Source organism: Scatophagus argus, chromosome 1, assembly GCF_020382885.2.
Source record: "Scatophagus argus isolate fScaArg1 chromosome 1, fScaArg1.pri, whole genome shotgun sequence".
Classification (NCBI taxonomy): domain Eukaryota; kingdom Metazoa; phylum Chordata; class Actinopteri; family Scatophagidae; genus Scatophagus; species Scatophagus argus.
Window position 1 is genome coordinate 7,720,119 of NC_058493.1, and position 13,706 is coordinate 7,733,824.

Genomic DNA, 13,706 nt, shown 5'->3' on the forward strand with positions numbered 1-13,706 from the left:
TATTTCTCAAGAACCAAGATGTATAAAAAGAGGTTTATTCATTGAAATGCATACAAATGTCACACAAAAAGCACCTTCCATACAAAACTTAAGTTATTCAGCTAGATGGGTGGAATTTAATTACACGGTGATGACTGGAACCGTATCGTGACAACAGGACAAGGTTTCCATCGGCTCAGCCATCTCTTGCACTGAAAACATTGAGAAGTATAATATTAGATGTTCTCATTGAAATTCTTTGTGTTTTGCATACCAAATAGCAGACAGATGAAGTAAATGGCAACCCAGAAATGTTAGTGAGATAAAGATATTCAAGTGACAAACAGCATTTTGTAATTTTCACAATGTCCAGTGCATACCTGTGGTGAGGTCAATGAAGGGCTCAGGTGGCTCTAGAGGTACAGCAATGCCCATGGCCTTCCTGATCCCGTACACGCTGCTGACGTCACATGGGGTCACTTGACCAGTCATCTCGGCCAAGTTCTCAGTCACCTTCTCAGCTGCAGACAGAGGAAGAGAGGAAAGGAAACCTCAAGAAACAGACTGGTTACACGGCAGACATTTTGACATGTCATCGCAGGAAACTATCAGGTGTTCTTTCTGCTGTGCAATTGGCCCATCATAGGTAAGAGGAAGTCAGTCAGTCACGGTTCTGGCTCCCTTTTGCTAAGTTTTTGTTACCTTTAGACAGAACATTTTACAATGGGACGTGTTATGTTCAGGAAGTAGTTTTACCATTATGGAAGATAAACTTGTTCACTGCCAAGTTTATGCTGCCAGAAAGTCGACAGCAGTAACTTCCTGATGTCTGCACTGGTTACAACCACACGGCGGGATATATTAAGTTTAACCTTTTGCAGGTGGATTACCTATGGGCAGAGCTAGCTGCTCTTTTGTGTTTACAGATTTCATGCTAAGCAATGCTAACCAGTTGCTGGCTATTCATTATGACATATTTTCTCTGAGTAGTGCAAGTATTAAATAGTTAGAAATTCTTAGCACACACTACACAATCAATGCTGATGTGATTTGTGTCCGATCTGTCTAACTGCATTCCCGTCTGAAGCTAGAGGACAAACCACACCTATGAAAGATGGCTGGTAATGAGGGTAACTGAACTGCTATTTGAGGTCTACAGCTGGTGGTGACTGCTTGAGCGGAGGAACAAAGGAGGCCATACACTGAGAGGCTTACCCAGCTCCAGCTCCTTCGCAGTCGGGGCCAGCAAGCAAATCATGTTAGGTGGCTGCTTGGCGCTCAGACGCTCCTTCTGCGCTTCCTGCAAGTCAAGCAGGAGCTTTGTAGTCACATCCAATTTTTGCTGGAAATGCAGGGCCTCTGTGACAGAAAGAAAGACGACACGCATGCCATTAATGCTTCCTCTGGGTTCCTCCAGTTACCTTGTGGTAACCCCTCCTGTCCTTAGTAATGTGTGGTGAACACAATACATCCTTTCTTCCTCAAACCTGTTGCGGAACCCTCAGGCTTGCTGTTACCTTAATATCTGAGAGTACTAAGAGGGGATAAAACAGTCTTTGATGGGCTGATCTATGAGGATATATAATGGGATGCTGAATGGCCAAATGGTTCATCTAAGCACTTTAGACAAGGTCTGTTTTCTGAATTTCTCTGGTCATGCTTTGAGATGCACATAAATCAGTTGGTGCTCAGCAGACATACGTTTACACATTTACATACGCATTTACATACAAATAAATGCATAGTTACTGTAACTGTCCAAGCCTGCTTTATTTTAACCAAACATTTTAATACTTTGTAAGGCCTTTTTAGAAGAACTGAATACACACATTTCAAGACATGCAGATTCCACCATAAACATTTTTTAGTTGGCACTAATCTATGATGAAAATTAATCATAATGGTTACCCCCAGTTAGCTCCTTGGAGATCTGCAGGCCTGCAGCGAATGGCAGGAAGTCAAGCCTGTTGCAGCTGGATGCCTCGGGTTCAGCTACCTACAAAAGACAAGGGGAGTAACCACATGTTTAGTCAGATTAGAAAAATACATTCCAAACTAGACAGCTGGCGTATCTAGGGAACATCCAGGCCTTTTGAAGTGTCTTTAGTCACGCTGCCTCTTCGCTCCAATAAGATCAAAACCTAATGAAAAGCTGCAACACTCGGACAGGGGATGAGAGTAAACTGGAACACGGCCAAAAACAGCAAACAGCCAGGACAGAGGGTTGCTGTGTGCCTGATGGAGGGGCCTGTACTTTAGCTTCCTCTGCTGCTCTGAGGAGCAATTCAGCCAGCGGGTACTGAAAGAAAACATGGGGCCTCTCCAAATTCTCCAACAGCGAGCAGTGAGCAGCTAGCACTGCTGCATTTTGAGGGCAAATGTTCTTTCCATGTGTGGATGAATCACAGCTAAAGACAGGCCTCTGCTATGTTGACACAGCTGGTTGACACGGCAGGCCCTCAATAATGACAAAAAGAAATGAAGTATCGACACGTGAGATGTAATGCAAGAACACGGGCTGTACACAGAACATACGGAGCTCCTCCTCAGAACATCACATCCAGCACTGGTGAGGGTGAATGACTCCTATTTTATATTTCACACTATGAACTTGATGTTTTTTCCACTGAGGAAGAGAAGCTGTTGATCACCGAAGACAGGTTTTCGTTTCCAAATCGGCTTTGTACAAACTCACCTCCATGTCAGTCTTGTTCTCATGTGTATTAGTCGCCTCCTCCACCTGCTGGACAGGCAAAATTGACAGGAAAAAAAGCACAACTCATTCAGTCAGTTGAAATTTTTCCCAAGCTTTAACTCAGTAGTAAAGAAAGCCAACTTGGACCAGTTCAGATGTCACAGTAGGTGCTATAGGTGCTTACTAGCTCTGTCTCGTTCAGGGATTTTGAATGCTCTCCATTCGTCACTGCATCCAGGAGACTGTCTGCCATTTTGTACATGTACTCATCTGATTTGGCCAGGAACTCTGACAAGCTGCCAAACAAACAAACACACACACACAAACATTTACAACTACTGTTTTCAAAGCAGTAGTGGGTTAAAAATCAGAATCACTTGGCACGGACAGTCACGATGAGACAAAAAACAATAAACAAAGCAAAACTAAATTAAAAAACAGTTTTTTGCAACAACCTCACACAAAAGTATCTATACGATTTTTAAAATGTAAAAAAGATTAAAAAAAAACATGCAGAGTGATAAACAAATCATCAACAACACGTTTATGCCCAGTGACAGAGCATTTCAACTCTGAGAAACATCTGGACAGCAGTCAGTCAGGAATGCCCTGTGTGACGTTTTGTGTAAATGCCACAGAGCTCGAGTGCGTCTGTGGTGCTGCTGTACATACCTGTCTGAGCCCTGCAGGCTGGACTCGTCGCCATAGAAAGAGTAGATAAGGTCAGAGTCCTCCTTGCTGATGTTGGCGAAGCTGGAGTCGTAGGTGGGTGCATAGGAGGTGAACGGCCCGTAGTTGATGTAGGACACTGTGGAGAGCGTGGTCATCTCCTTATTATTGCTCATGAGATGGTCTCTGACATTAGCAATGTGCAGAAACATGAAGCTGCGGCAGTACAGTACCTTGAGTGATCCTGTTCCTCTTGTCCTCCCTGAAGCCCTGCAGGGTGTTCACCCCACTCTGCAGCCGATTGGACATCATGCCCAGCTTGACAGGACAGTAACCAGCATCTGCAACAGGACACATTTTAGTTCTCTCTGCACTCCATTGCCTCCATTAATTTAAGCACATAGCTTCTTATTTTCCTAACTGGAAAGGGTTCTTTTCCTCTATTAACCATCTGAAAACAGTGAAGAGAATTCAAGGTCTGCAATATTTTTTTGGCACTCCAAAATCCAGCATTATTCAGCTTTAAATCAAGTCCAAAACCAGCAAATATTCACATTTTCAAAGCTAGACGAGAGAATCTTGGACAGACTATTTTTTATAAAGAATTAATTGATTATAGTTCCTATTAATTTTCATTTGATCAACTAATGGACAGATTGTTTGAGCTCTGATTGGGTCTTCAGGTGGACTTACCTCCCACTGATGGATCTGCTGGGTTGAGGATTGCCAGAGTGGTGGAGCCATCAGGCTTCCGCCTTGCAAACTCCAACTACACAGCAAATAAATGACATACACTAATAAATATGAAATGTGAACTGATTGTGTTGTGGTTAAATATTCAGGATGAATCTGGAAACATCAGACAAACTTCTGAACTACCACTGATCAACCAATATCACCACCCAGTGGGGTAAAAATTCTCGTGATCCAAGATAACCTTTCCAAATATCACAGCAACACAGCTAACTTATTGGGCTAAAAGAAATGCATGGCTATTACCTCACCGGAGGGCTTTAAAACCAGCTACATTTGTCTGTTTTTATGGCAACATTTTGAAAGAGCAGACAGTCATGGTGCTTTAAATAAAGAAATGCAGAGTTTAACCCTGCTTTCTCACATCACACTGCAGCACTCGGTTGGACAGCTTTCCTCCAGACTCTTCGATAACCTTGCGGATTTCCTCAAGCTCTTTCTCTGCCTTCGCCACTTCGTCCTTGGTGTCCTTGTCTTGTCTGCAAATAAAACACAATAGACAGATGGCAGATGAGACACTCTGACCATGTATGAAAAGGTTTTTTACCTTGAGGAAAGAATAAAAAGGAAGCACACTGCAGCAAAATGCTGCAGGGGAGAAGTCTGCACTTGTTCATTAAACACCTATGCTGTACTTTCATTATTCTATCTGGTTTGTGTGTTTGTTGGAATCAATACATGCCATCAAGCTTTCAGACATGCTGCGTTTTGTTGCAATACTGGACGTAAAAAGTAGACTAATAAAAAAGAAAGACCACAAGAAAGGTTTCTCTGCACTTCCTCTGACGATGAGTCCTTACTGACATGTGACTTTAACCGACCAAATCCTGTTCCATCACTGGGCAAAACCGCTGATTTAAAAGATGAGAGAAAACAAGAGGTAGCATGCTGCGAGGCATTCCTCACATTCTCAGCCTCCAGCTTCCCAGTGGAAAACTGATTCATTTTCGAGTCAGAGGAAAACAAACTCACAGAAACAGACCCTGCACTGACAGAGTGGCAAACGGTTTCCACCAACAGGCTGCATTTTTTTTTACCTCTGGCTGATTAGTCATCTCGGCCTCACCTGTGTAGACGTGCGACCAACAATTTCTGTGTTTCATGTTTTTAAACTCTGTGAGTGTGGAAGGCATGATGGAAACTGTAGCTGGATAATCTTTAGTTCAAGATCAGGGACAGCCTTTCACCATGTCTCGAAGGACATGAGAGATCTCTGGGATATTACCCAGGTCACCCGACTTAAACTGACTTTAGAATATTGTAAAACACAAAGATTCAAGCGTTTCAAGTAGTGAAGGTTAAAGGACCTGGGAGTGCTGGGTGTCTGGGAGCTTTCACTGCTGTCTGCCGTCGTGGGTCTCTCTTTGCTCTGGTCCAGGCTGCTGTCCCCCTGTTCCTCAGACTTCCCTGGCTGTTTGGCAGAAGGGTCGAGGCCAGACATGAACTCTATGCTCTGCTTCAGGCTATCCAGACGCTCCTATTGAAAAGATATTAAAAATATATGCTTATTTTTTCCCTTAGGATAAGAAAAGAGAAGAAAATTTGCCTGACAGAACAGTTGGTGGTACAGATAATGTGGTATATAGTCATTCTGAAAACATTTTAAGGCTATCTGCTGCCCCCATCTGTCGCATTACAGCAACAGCAAAGTCATTTCATATTTTTCCAGTGCTCCATCTATAGAGATACAGGAAAAACAATAAGATTAAATAAAAAAGGTTTTTCTTACTAAAAGAGTATTTTTCAAATAAAACTAGATGTCTACAATGCTGTAGTGAACATTGGTGTGAATGACCTACATGTTCAACAAGATAATCTTGCACAGTTGTTATGATTCCTTAAAGAAATCACATTCTTAACCTTCACTTTCATACCTGGCTCAAGATCTTCATTCCAGAGTGTAAGAGTTTGCGAGCTGCTTTGTGGTAAATCGTGTCAGGTTTGTTGTAAATCATGGCGTTCTCACACATAATCCTGAAATCCACCTGCATCACAAACGCAGCATACATCAAGCACTTGACAACACGACAGAAAAGGCTCTTGTGAATCCTAATGCAGTGAAGAGTGTATAATCCTGGTCTACAGGTCAAACTTTACAGCTCAGCCCATCCTATAATGAAGAAAATCTGGCATTTTTGCTCTGTTGTAGTTTTCGTTTTAGTCTGTGAAAGTTTCCTCATTGTGACATTGATCCAATATGACGAACGTATTCCTGGTTTCTGTTACTTGATCCAGTTTTTTTATAACCTAGATGCAAGATATGGGGTATCTGCAGACACTGATTTCAATCTAATAACACTATTTACCTAAAGGTTCATCAAAAGTGTATCTGACACCCGACAACTGTAGATGAATAAATCTGACAGGGTTTAATTTTTTGATTTTTGATCATTTGGATTTGGATCAAGCTACAGAGCTGCAGAACTGGGGACCCTAGTTCAAAACTATTAAGTTGACCTGCGAAAATTATTGATAGGATACAAATAACTGCAAGAACGTGACTCCTGAAATCGACATGACACAATTAGACAGAGAAAAGAAGTCTCACTGTGTTGAAATGATGCTGCAACACTAGCAGGCTGAGGTGGACAGTCAAGAAATTATCACATTAATCCAATTCCAAACCAGTAAAATATGCCTGAATTGGACCAGTCGGATACCAACTCTTAGGATATACCTGCTTGTTTGGGTTCATTCCACTATGTATATACTTTAGCATACAATAATGTACTTGTGCAACACCGACAAATACCTTGAGTTCATCCAGTGACTGGTAGCACTCTTTCTTTACTTTGTCTTTCATTGTACTGAAGTCCATAGGTCGTTTGATTATCGAGGAGTAACCAGGAGCAATAAGGTCTGTCACCGGAAATGTGAAGAACGCACTGGGATCTTTCCTGAAGAGAAAACACACACACATAGAGTATTTATTTATTTATAGCAACATGCATGCAATAACGTTGCTTTAGCGCAAGGGAGGGCTAAGAATCAGTGATACAATCACATGCACTGTGAGGAGACTTGAATTGAACTCCTGAATGTGCAACAGCTCAAACATAAACAAGCAGATACACAATTGTCTCATATCAGTGGATGATCAGCGCTTCACCTTTGGAGCTGCCTGATGAGCTGGTTCAAGGCTTCCTGTAGAGGAGTCTGTTCCTTTTCTGAGAGAAAGAATTTCACATTAAGGAAGGATCTGAGAAAGGGTTGACATAAAGTGCAAACAAAAGAACATTTGAAAGTACCTTCCAATTTATCCAGCTCTGAGCGAATAGGAGTTCTGCTCTGTTCTCTGTCATCATCTCCATCCGCATCCTGTCCTTTCTTTTTCTTTGTCATCTGACAAAACAAAACAACCATTAAGTCTCACATGCGAGACGTCCATCCAAACATCCTGACTATCCCATAGAGAAGAGGGGAACACAATATTACCTTTTTCTTTCCTCTATCATCTTCTGGTGACCCGAAACTCCTTTCCTTATCCTTCTTCTTTTTCTTCTTCTTGTCCTTTGGTTTGTCGTATTCCGCCGGCTGTTCGTCGTAAAAAGTGTCCCGACTCGAGCTTCCCGTCGTCACTTCGTTTCCGGAGACTTTCAGCACCAGCTTCAGTGGTCTCTCTCCGTACTCTGCAAAAATATAAACACTGTTGAGCTAACGGCTGCTAACTGTTGATACCTAGCTGAAAGACCGGTGACGGCTGAGATGCTAGGAACAATAGCTAAACGTTAGCTGACCTAGCAGGCAGCGTAGTAAATGTACAGCTTTAGCTATGATATTAAATACAACATCTATTCATCATGAAAACCCAAACCGAATTGTGGCATATTAGCATAAACACATGGGAAATAAACAGCTACAGTTACATCAACCCAGTAGTTGCTCTAGTAGTACGCTAGTGAGTCGGCTAAGTTAGGACTGTGGTCGTGCTAACACGGCTAACAAGCGCGAGAACAGGGATGTCAGCCTATGTGAGGTTATTTAGGAACAAATCAGTAAATGGTTCAAGTTGATACGTGCTTGAACTGTCTGCAAATTAAATACCTTCATATCCGTGTTTTTCGGACTTGTGCTTTTTGTGCTTCTTGCCCATTGTTTGTATTTTGATCTGGCACCGACAGGTTACTCTCTCTGTTCTCTGTGGTGGCGGAAACACAACAGCGGAAACTGCGCACAGCGAGTCTGGCCCAGACCGCCCTCTACTGGCGAGGTGGTGATAACGCGAGGTGAAGCCACAGCCCTTATCGTCGGCAGGTGGCGAAGTAAGCTTAATATTAAATTCAACCCTTGACCAAACTCTGCAAAACTTTTATCCTGCGGCGACGAGAGGTGGTAACTGTCAGTCTGCATTATAAACTCGTTAGTGAGAGAATTTGAGAGTATTGTGAGAGTAATTCTAAAGACACCCTGCAAGCACAAAGAACTTCAGAGAGTCGTAGGAGTCACATCAATACATGTGTGCACACACAGACACACTCCAAAAAAGAGCATCTCCAAAGTCAGTTTAATTAGTTATCCAGCTTTCTAGCGTTTCGCTTAAACAAAATTGTATGCTTGTAAGTTACACTATATAATACGAATGACTAGTACTGAAGCAGCATAGGCTGTGGTACACTGACTTTTAGCCTTCAGAAAATGTCAACCGTCAAAAACTCTCTCATAATGCTACTCATTTGCATTGTTCATTAGGCATGCTTAATAAATACCCATATCTTTTAAACTCTATGTCCAGGTTAATGCAGGCTTTTCTTTATGTGTCTGTTATCTTCACGCCTAAGATGAATAACCCTGATGACATCATCGTGGTTATTTTCTCAGAAAATCATTCCAGAGATGGAGAGGATATTGCACAACTGTTTTCATGGGATTATCAAATATGTAAAATTGTGGTGCCGTAATACTCTAAACTGACTTCCCAAGGACACCTAACTGTATTCTGTCAAGTGAATGAAAAACCAGAGGATGCCATGACGAAACCAAAAAATATTAAATATAAATTTCTTCTCTTTGATTTTTGAAAATTTTCCCAAAAGACAAAAACATGAAAAGTCATTTATAGGGCATGCATGTCTTTTGTAGCAGACAAAAACAAACAAACAAACAACAAAAAAAAGGGCGTTTAATTTTTAAAAATTTCAAGCAGGCTTGAAATGAATCTCGTTTAAATAAACCAGATTAAGTCTCCAAAAGGAGACTGATGACTCTCGGTTATGGTTGGGCTCCAGGACACCATGCAGTCTTGAGCTTCTCTGCCTCGCAGAGCTGTTATGCTGTTAAATCAGCACATATTGTACTGGCTGATGAATGACAGATGTTTTATTCATGGAGGGAAGATAGTGAGCATTCTTTGAAGCACATTCCAGGTTTTATGAGGAGGGTATGGGATGGGGGCAGAAGGTTTGAAAGGAATGAAGATGGACTGAATCCACCCTTTCAGCCATTCCTGCCTTCAGGTGAAGAGGTGATTCTGACGGTCTGTTGATGTTTCAGTGTTCTATCCAAGCAAATCCATCATCAACAAATTACTTCCTGATCTGTGTCAAGAAATACCAGCTCCATAGTGTACCCTTTACATACCGATTTTATTAGCTAATGCTCCTCTGAAGAAAGCTTGAATTATGACCAACCAAAATAATTTTATCTGTGGAATTCAGGGGTCAGAGAAATAGTGTCCTGACAACATGCCTGCAACCTGCAAGGATAGAACGAAGTAAATGAAGTGTTTTTTTTTTCTTTGATACTCTTCTTTAACAAAAGCCTGGATATTTTAGATACTAACACGCAAAGAAAAAAGCTTTTGTTAACCTTCAAAATCACATATTCATTTGCTGATGTATGATGATGTTTGCTGATTTTGTTTAATGTTTGTTCTATGCATCCTTACACCCATATTAACTGATTTTTGGCCACTTGGCAGCAGTGCACACCAGGCGGCATTGATTGGGGCTTGTTGCTGTCCACCTGATGAATGTACATACACAGTTCGCTCTCCTGTTAGCTCAGTTTTGGTGTTCAACAACTCCTGAGGGAAATAACTGGCTTTTTAGCCGCTAAAGGCTCCATAATGTTCACCAGTCGGTCGCTAACTCTGTTTGGTGCTGGGCAGGTCGTTTCCAGTTGGGTTGATCAGGGTCTTTTCACTAAAAACAGCTCTGCACTGTGTTTTAAAGATGAGAACAGTGAAATCAAAGCAGTAAAGCTACAGCTTATAAAAAAAATTGATTTAAAGTTGCACTTAGCAAGTTATTTTGACGGAGATGAGTTATTTCGTTTATTGAGTTATTCATCCTGGATCACGGTGGGTGTAGTGATGTCTTTAATGCTACCAAGTAAATGATAAATAAAGTAACTTTAGTACCCATGCAAAAGTGAATTCCATAAAGTCAGCTTTATTTTTACCATTGTTTTCCAAGTCTTAGCAAACCTTCAATACAAGAATTCTGTGGTGATGATTGCAGTGTGCCCCTGTGTCTCGGGCCTGAGGAGGGGAAAGGCAGGATACATGTCAGTTGCTGCAGCCCCAGAGAGGCCGTAGGATCCAGCTGCTTCGTTCCAGCTGCAGAGCTGCACACGCATTGGAAATCCATGGATTAAAAGGAGATCAGTTACACCAAACAGGGCTAACAAATGGCAGGTGTTGTGAAATTCATTATCCCCTGTCACAACAGAGGAGCTAAAGGGACCCAGAGATTGTTTCCACATGAAAGCGGCATCCTAGCAGAACCATGGGAAACCGCTTCCCACTCTGTGGACTGGATGGAACTGGGATATTTGGTGTCTGCACATAACAAAAATGCAAACAGGCATACAAAGACTGGCTTTGAGCGGTTTATCTGTGTTGCACATGGTTCAACTGAACTGGCACTGGAGATAAAATGTGCTGTTTGGATGCCACTGAGCCTGGGCATTACAGTCATTTTACATTTTCCGAGTTGTTGGAGCAATTCGGTTTGAGTTGCTTTGAAATAACACAAAGTGGTAAAGTGATTCTGACTATATTCTGTATTGATTTTTTCATCATTTTAACATGTCACTCACTGTCATGTATCTACATGACTCTCTCTTGTCCTCTTTCTTTACTTGGACTTGATAAAGTTTAAAAAATAAAATGAAATCCTGCCTTGATTCATTTTAAGAGCCTGATCCTAAACACAAAAACAGCTTGTAGCATAATTTTCCCAGGTTTTATCTCTTTGACATCTGCACCGTTTGAAAACCCTTGTTCTAAAGTTACTTTGGGTAAATATATAACCTAAATCCTGTGATAAATCCAAATCACTAATCTCTGTCCTTGTGGATGGATAGAAAAAAATGACAAAAAGTTTGGTCACATAAGTATATTCTTCTCACAAGGACTTATCAGAATGCTGTTCAGAGATGACAGATGAAATGTTTGTGGTCATTACAACTGTTGGCGTAGAAAGGTTTTGAAGATGTAACCAGCCATCACAAGTAAGTCAGACAGAAACATCAAAGAAGAGAAGCCAATCATTCTACCTCAGTGTTTTTCTCCTCCCTGCCAGTCTGTCATGGCAGCGTCTTTGAGAATCAATCACTCCTTCCTGTCAAAGCATTATGTGTGGTAACTCTATTTTTATCTGCAACCGAAACATCTCTTGTGCACAGCTTTGATGATCAATTTTTACAGCTCATGACTATCTCCGTGATGTTCCAGTCCTGTGGTCCTCTGATATCCCACCCAGGTGTATGGACAGAGGTCTGGGTTGATCTCGTACTACAATAGCAAAATATTTACATGTTTCAGTGTAGAGACTGCAAATAGGTTATCCTACCAGAGAATACCAAGTATCTTGGACCACTGAGCCAACAGGGCTGCTTGTCAAAGTTATCTGAAGTTACTGAATGTGTTAGTCTTCTCCAGCTGTTAGCCACAGTCTTCTCTGATCCAATTACTCTAATGTATTTTTCACTGGTCTTGCTTAATGTTTTCGTGGTTAATGTCACCCTCTATTTTCAGGTGCTTAATGTATTATTCTGTTTTTTTTGTTTTCAAACTCCCAGATTTTTTTTAAGGAGACTGTTCTGATGTTCGACTCTACAGGGGATGCTTGCCTGCATCATTTTGATGCTCCATTTTCATGGAGCATCAAAATGGTTACATGCATCATAAATTCACAAGTGTGTGTTTGTGTGTGAGTGTGAGCATATATGACAGGAATAGGAAGGTAGTGGGGTGTGTGTGTGTGTGTGTGTGTGTGGGGTGGGGTGGGGGGGTGGGGGGGGGGACACCACTGATTTCTGTCGATCGGAGCCTTTATTCTCCCAGATCCTCTGAAGACAGTGGTCCTGGGGTGGGGAAGACGCAGGGGAGAAATGTTAAAAGCCTGCGAGCTTGGTGACGATCCTCTGTCAGATCCTTAACCGTTTGAAAAGTTCATATAAACTGAAAGACAGCCACTGGGAAACGGTCTTTGCAAACTCAATGAGAATTTATCATCTCAACACAGGGAGAGGCACTATTTGAGGTGCAAACGCGCTGTCTCTAATCTCGTTCTACTTAGAGATTTATCAGGGAGCCCTCCTTCCTCTAAAACGGGTAAAGCTGGTCCTTATAAACAAGGTATCTTCGCTGTCATCCTTCTTAGCCTGCAGCCCCCTACAAACAACGCAACTCCTCTTGTGAACCTCTATTGAGTTTGTTCCCTTTCTAGCCTTTTAGCACAAACTAGCTGTTGGCAGAAGTCCCTTCAATACAAATTTGATTTTTTTCCCAATTATCCATATACTTAATAGCAATTATCCATATATTTACTAGCATTGTGTCATTGCTGTGTCTGCATGCCCAATTGACCATTCAGTAAAAAACTCCTGCTGCACATCTATAGTCCAAACATAACATGAAGTCACCCATGGGTTTATGGACTACTGTTCTGAAGCTTCAAATCTGGCATTATGGTCATTGCCCTCTTGTTTTATCTGACTGACTCGTGAATGCCAAGGTAGTCACGCCCTGGAGTATGTAAGTGTGTAAGCTAAGCAGTCAAACAGAGTTATGTTAGACTGAAGTAGCTTAAGAATCTGAACTTACTTCATTTTTCCTTGTCTTAAAGTAACTGACATGCTGTGCAACACAAGGACAAAGTTATCATAATAAAATGCATATGTGCTTTACTGTAATGGAACCAGGCTAACACTAAGAGGGCAGCGATTATTCAATTCTTTGGTAAATGCGTTCCAAATAAGATCTTAATACTGATTCAGTGGTAACACCCACAGAAATGTTTTTGAGCATTAATCAACAGCTGGAAGAAAATCCAGTTTAGTATATTTTTATATGATTAAAAACTTTCCTCCTTGAGTTGACCTGTTATTCACCAGCTGTTCTGATGCCTCGTTCAGCCTGCAACAGGCAAACTTACAGTCTCCAATGCTCATGAACAATCAAATCCTTCCCACTGGTTAGGCATAAAAAGACCCACATGACAGTGATTTCCAGGGCCTTGGGAAAGTGGGAGGAAACCAGACATCACTGTGAGGGGATGAGGATAATTGTGTCATTTAGAGACTGATGCCCACAGGTAAGAGTAATTACGGAGGCCCATTGCTCTCTCCTGTCTGTGGGTGTGTGTGTTTGTATGCTGCAGAGGCC

The 13,706-nt window shown here is 41.7% G+C and overlaps 1 protein-coding gene across 1 annotated transcript; it reads right to left on the reverse strand.

Annotated features, from left to right (window-relative positions):
- Positions 1-14: 14 nt before the first annotated feature.
- brd7 (bromodomain containing 7) lies at positions 15-8,257 on the reverse strand. Its single transcript, XM_046414483.1, has 17 exons — positions 8,141-8,257; positions 7,532-7,725; positions 7,345-7,438; positions 7,206-7,263; positions 6,849-6,993; positions 5,971-6,081; positions 5,404-5,573; positions 4,461-4,575; positions 4,037-4,112; positions 3,577-3,684; positions 3,347-3,482; positions 2,859-2,970; positions 2,675-2,722; positions 1,888-1,975; positions 1,195-1,338; positions 360-500; positions 15-191 (listed from the first exon to the last, which is right to left on the reverse strand). Exons 1-17 carry the CDS (start codon positions 8,187-8,189, stop codon positions 121-123), a joined length of 1,860 nt encoding a protein of 619 aa, XP_046270439.1. The 5' UTR covers positions 8,190-8,257; the 3' UTR covers positions 15-120.
- Positions 8,258-13,706: the final 5,449 nt, after the last annotated feature.

Excerpts from the sequence above, each read along its gene's own strand:
- brd7 (XM_046414483.1), bottom strand. The coding sequence starts at position 8,189 with ATGGGCAAGAAGCACAAAAAGCACAAGTCCGAAAAACACGGATATGAA. Across the intron at positions 7,726-8,140 it reads CGAAAAACACGGATATGAAG|AGTACGGAGAGAGACCACTG; the intron begins GTATTTAATTTG and ends ATATTTTTGCAG. Across the intron at positions 2,723-2,858 it reads CCCTGAACGAGACAGAGCTA|CAGGTGGAGGAGGCGACTAA; the intron begins GTAAGCACCTAT and ends TTGCCTGTCCAG.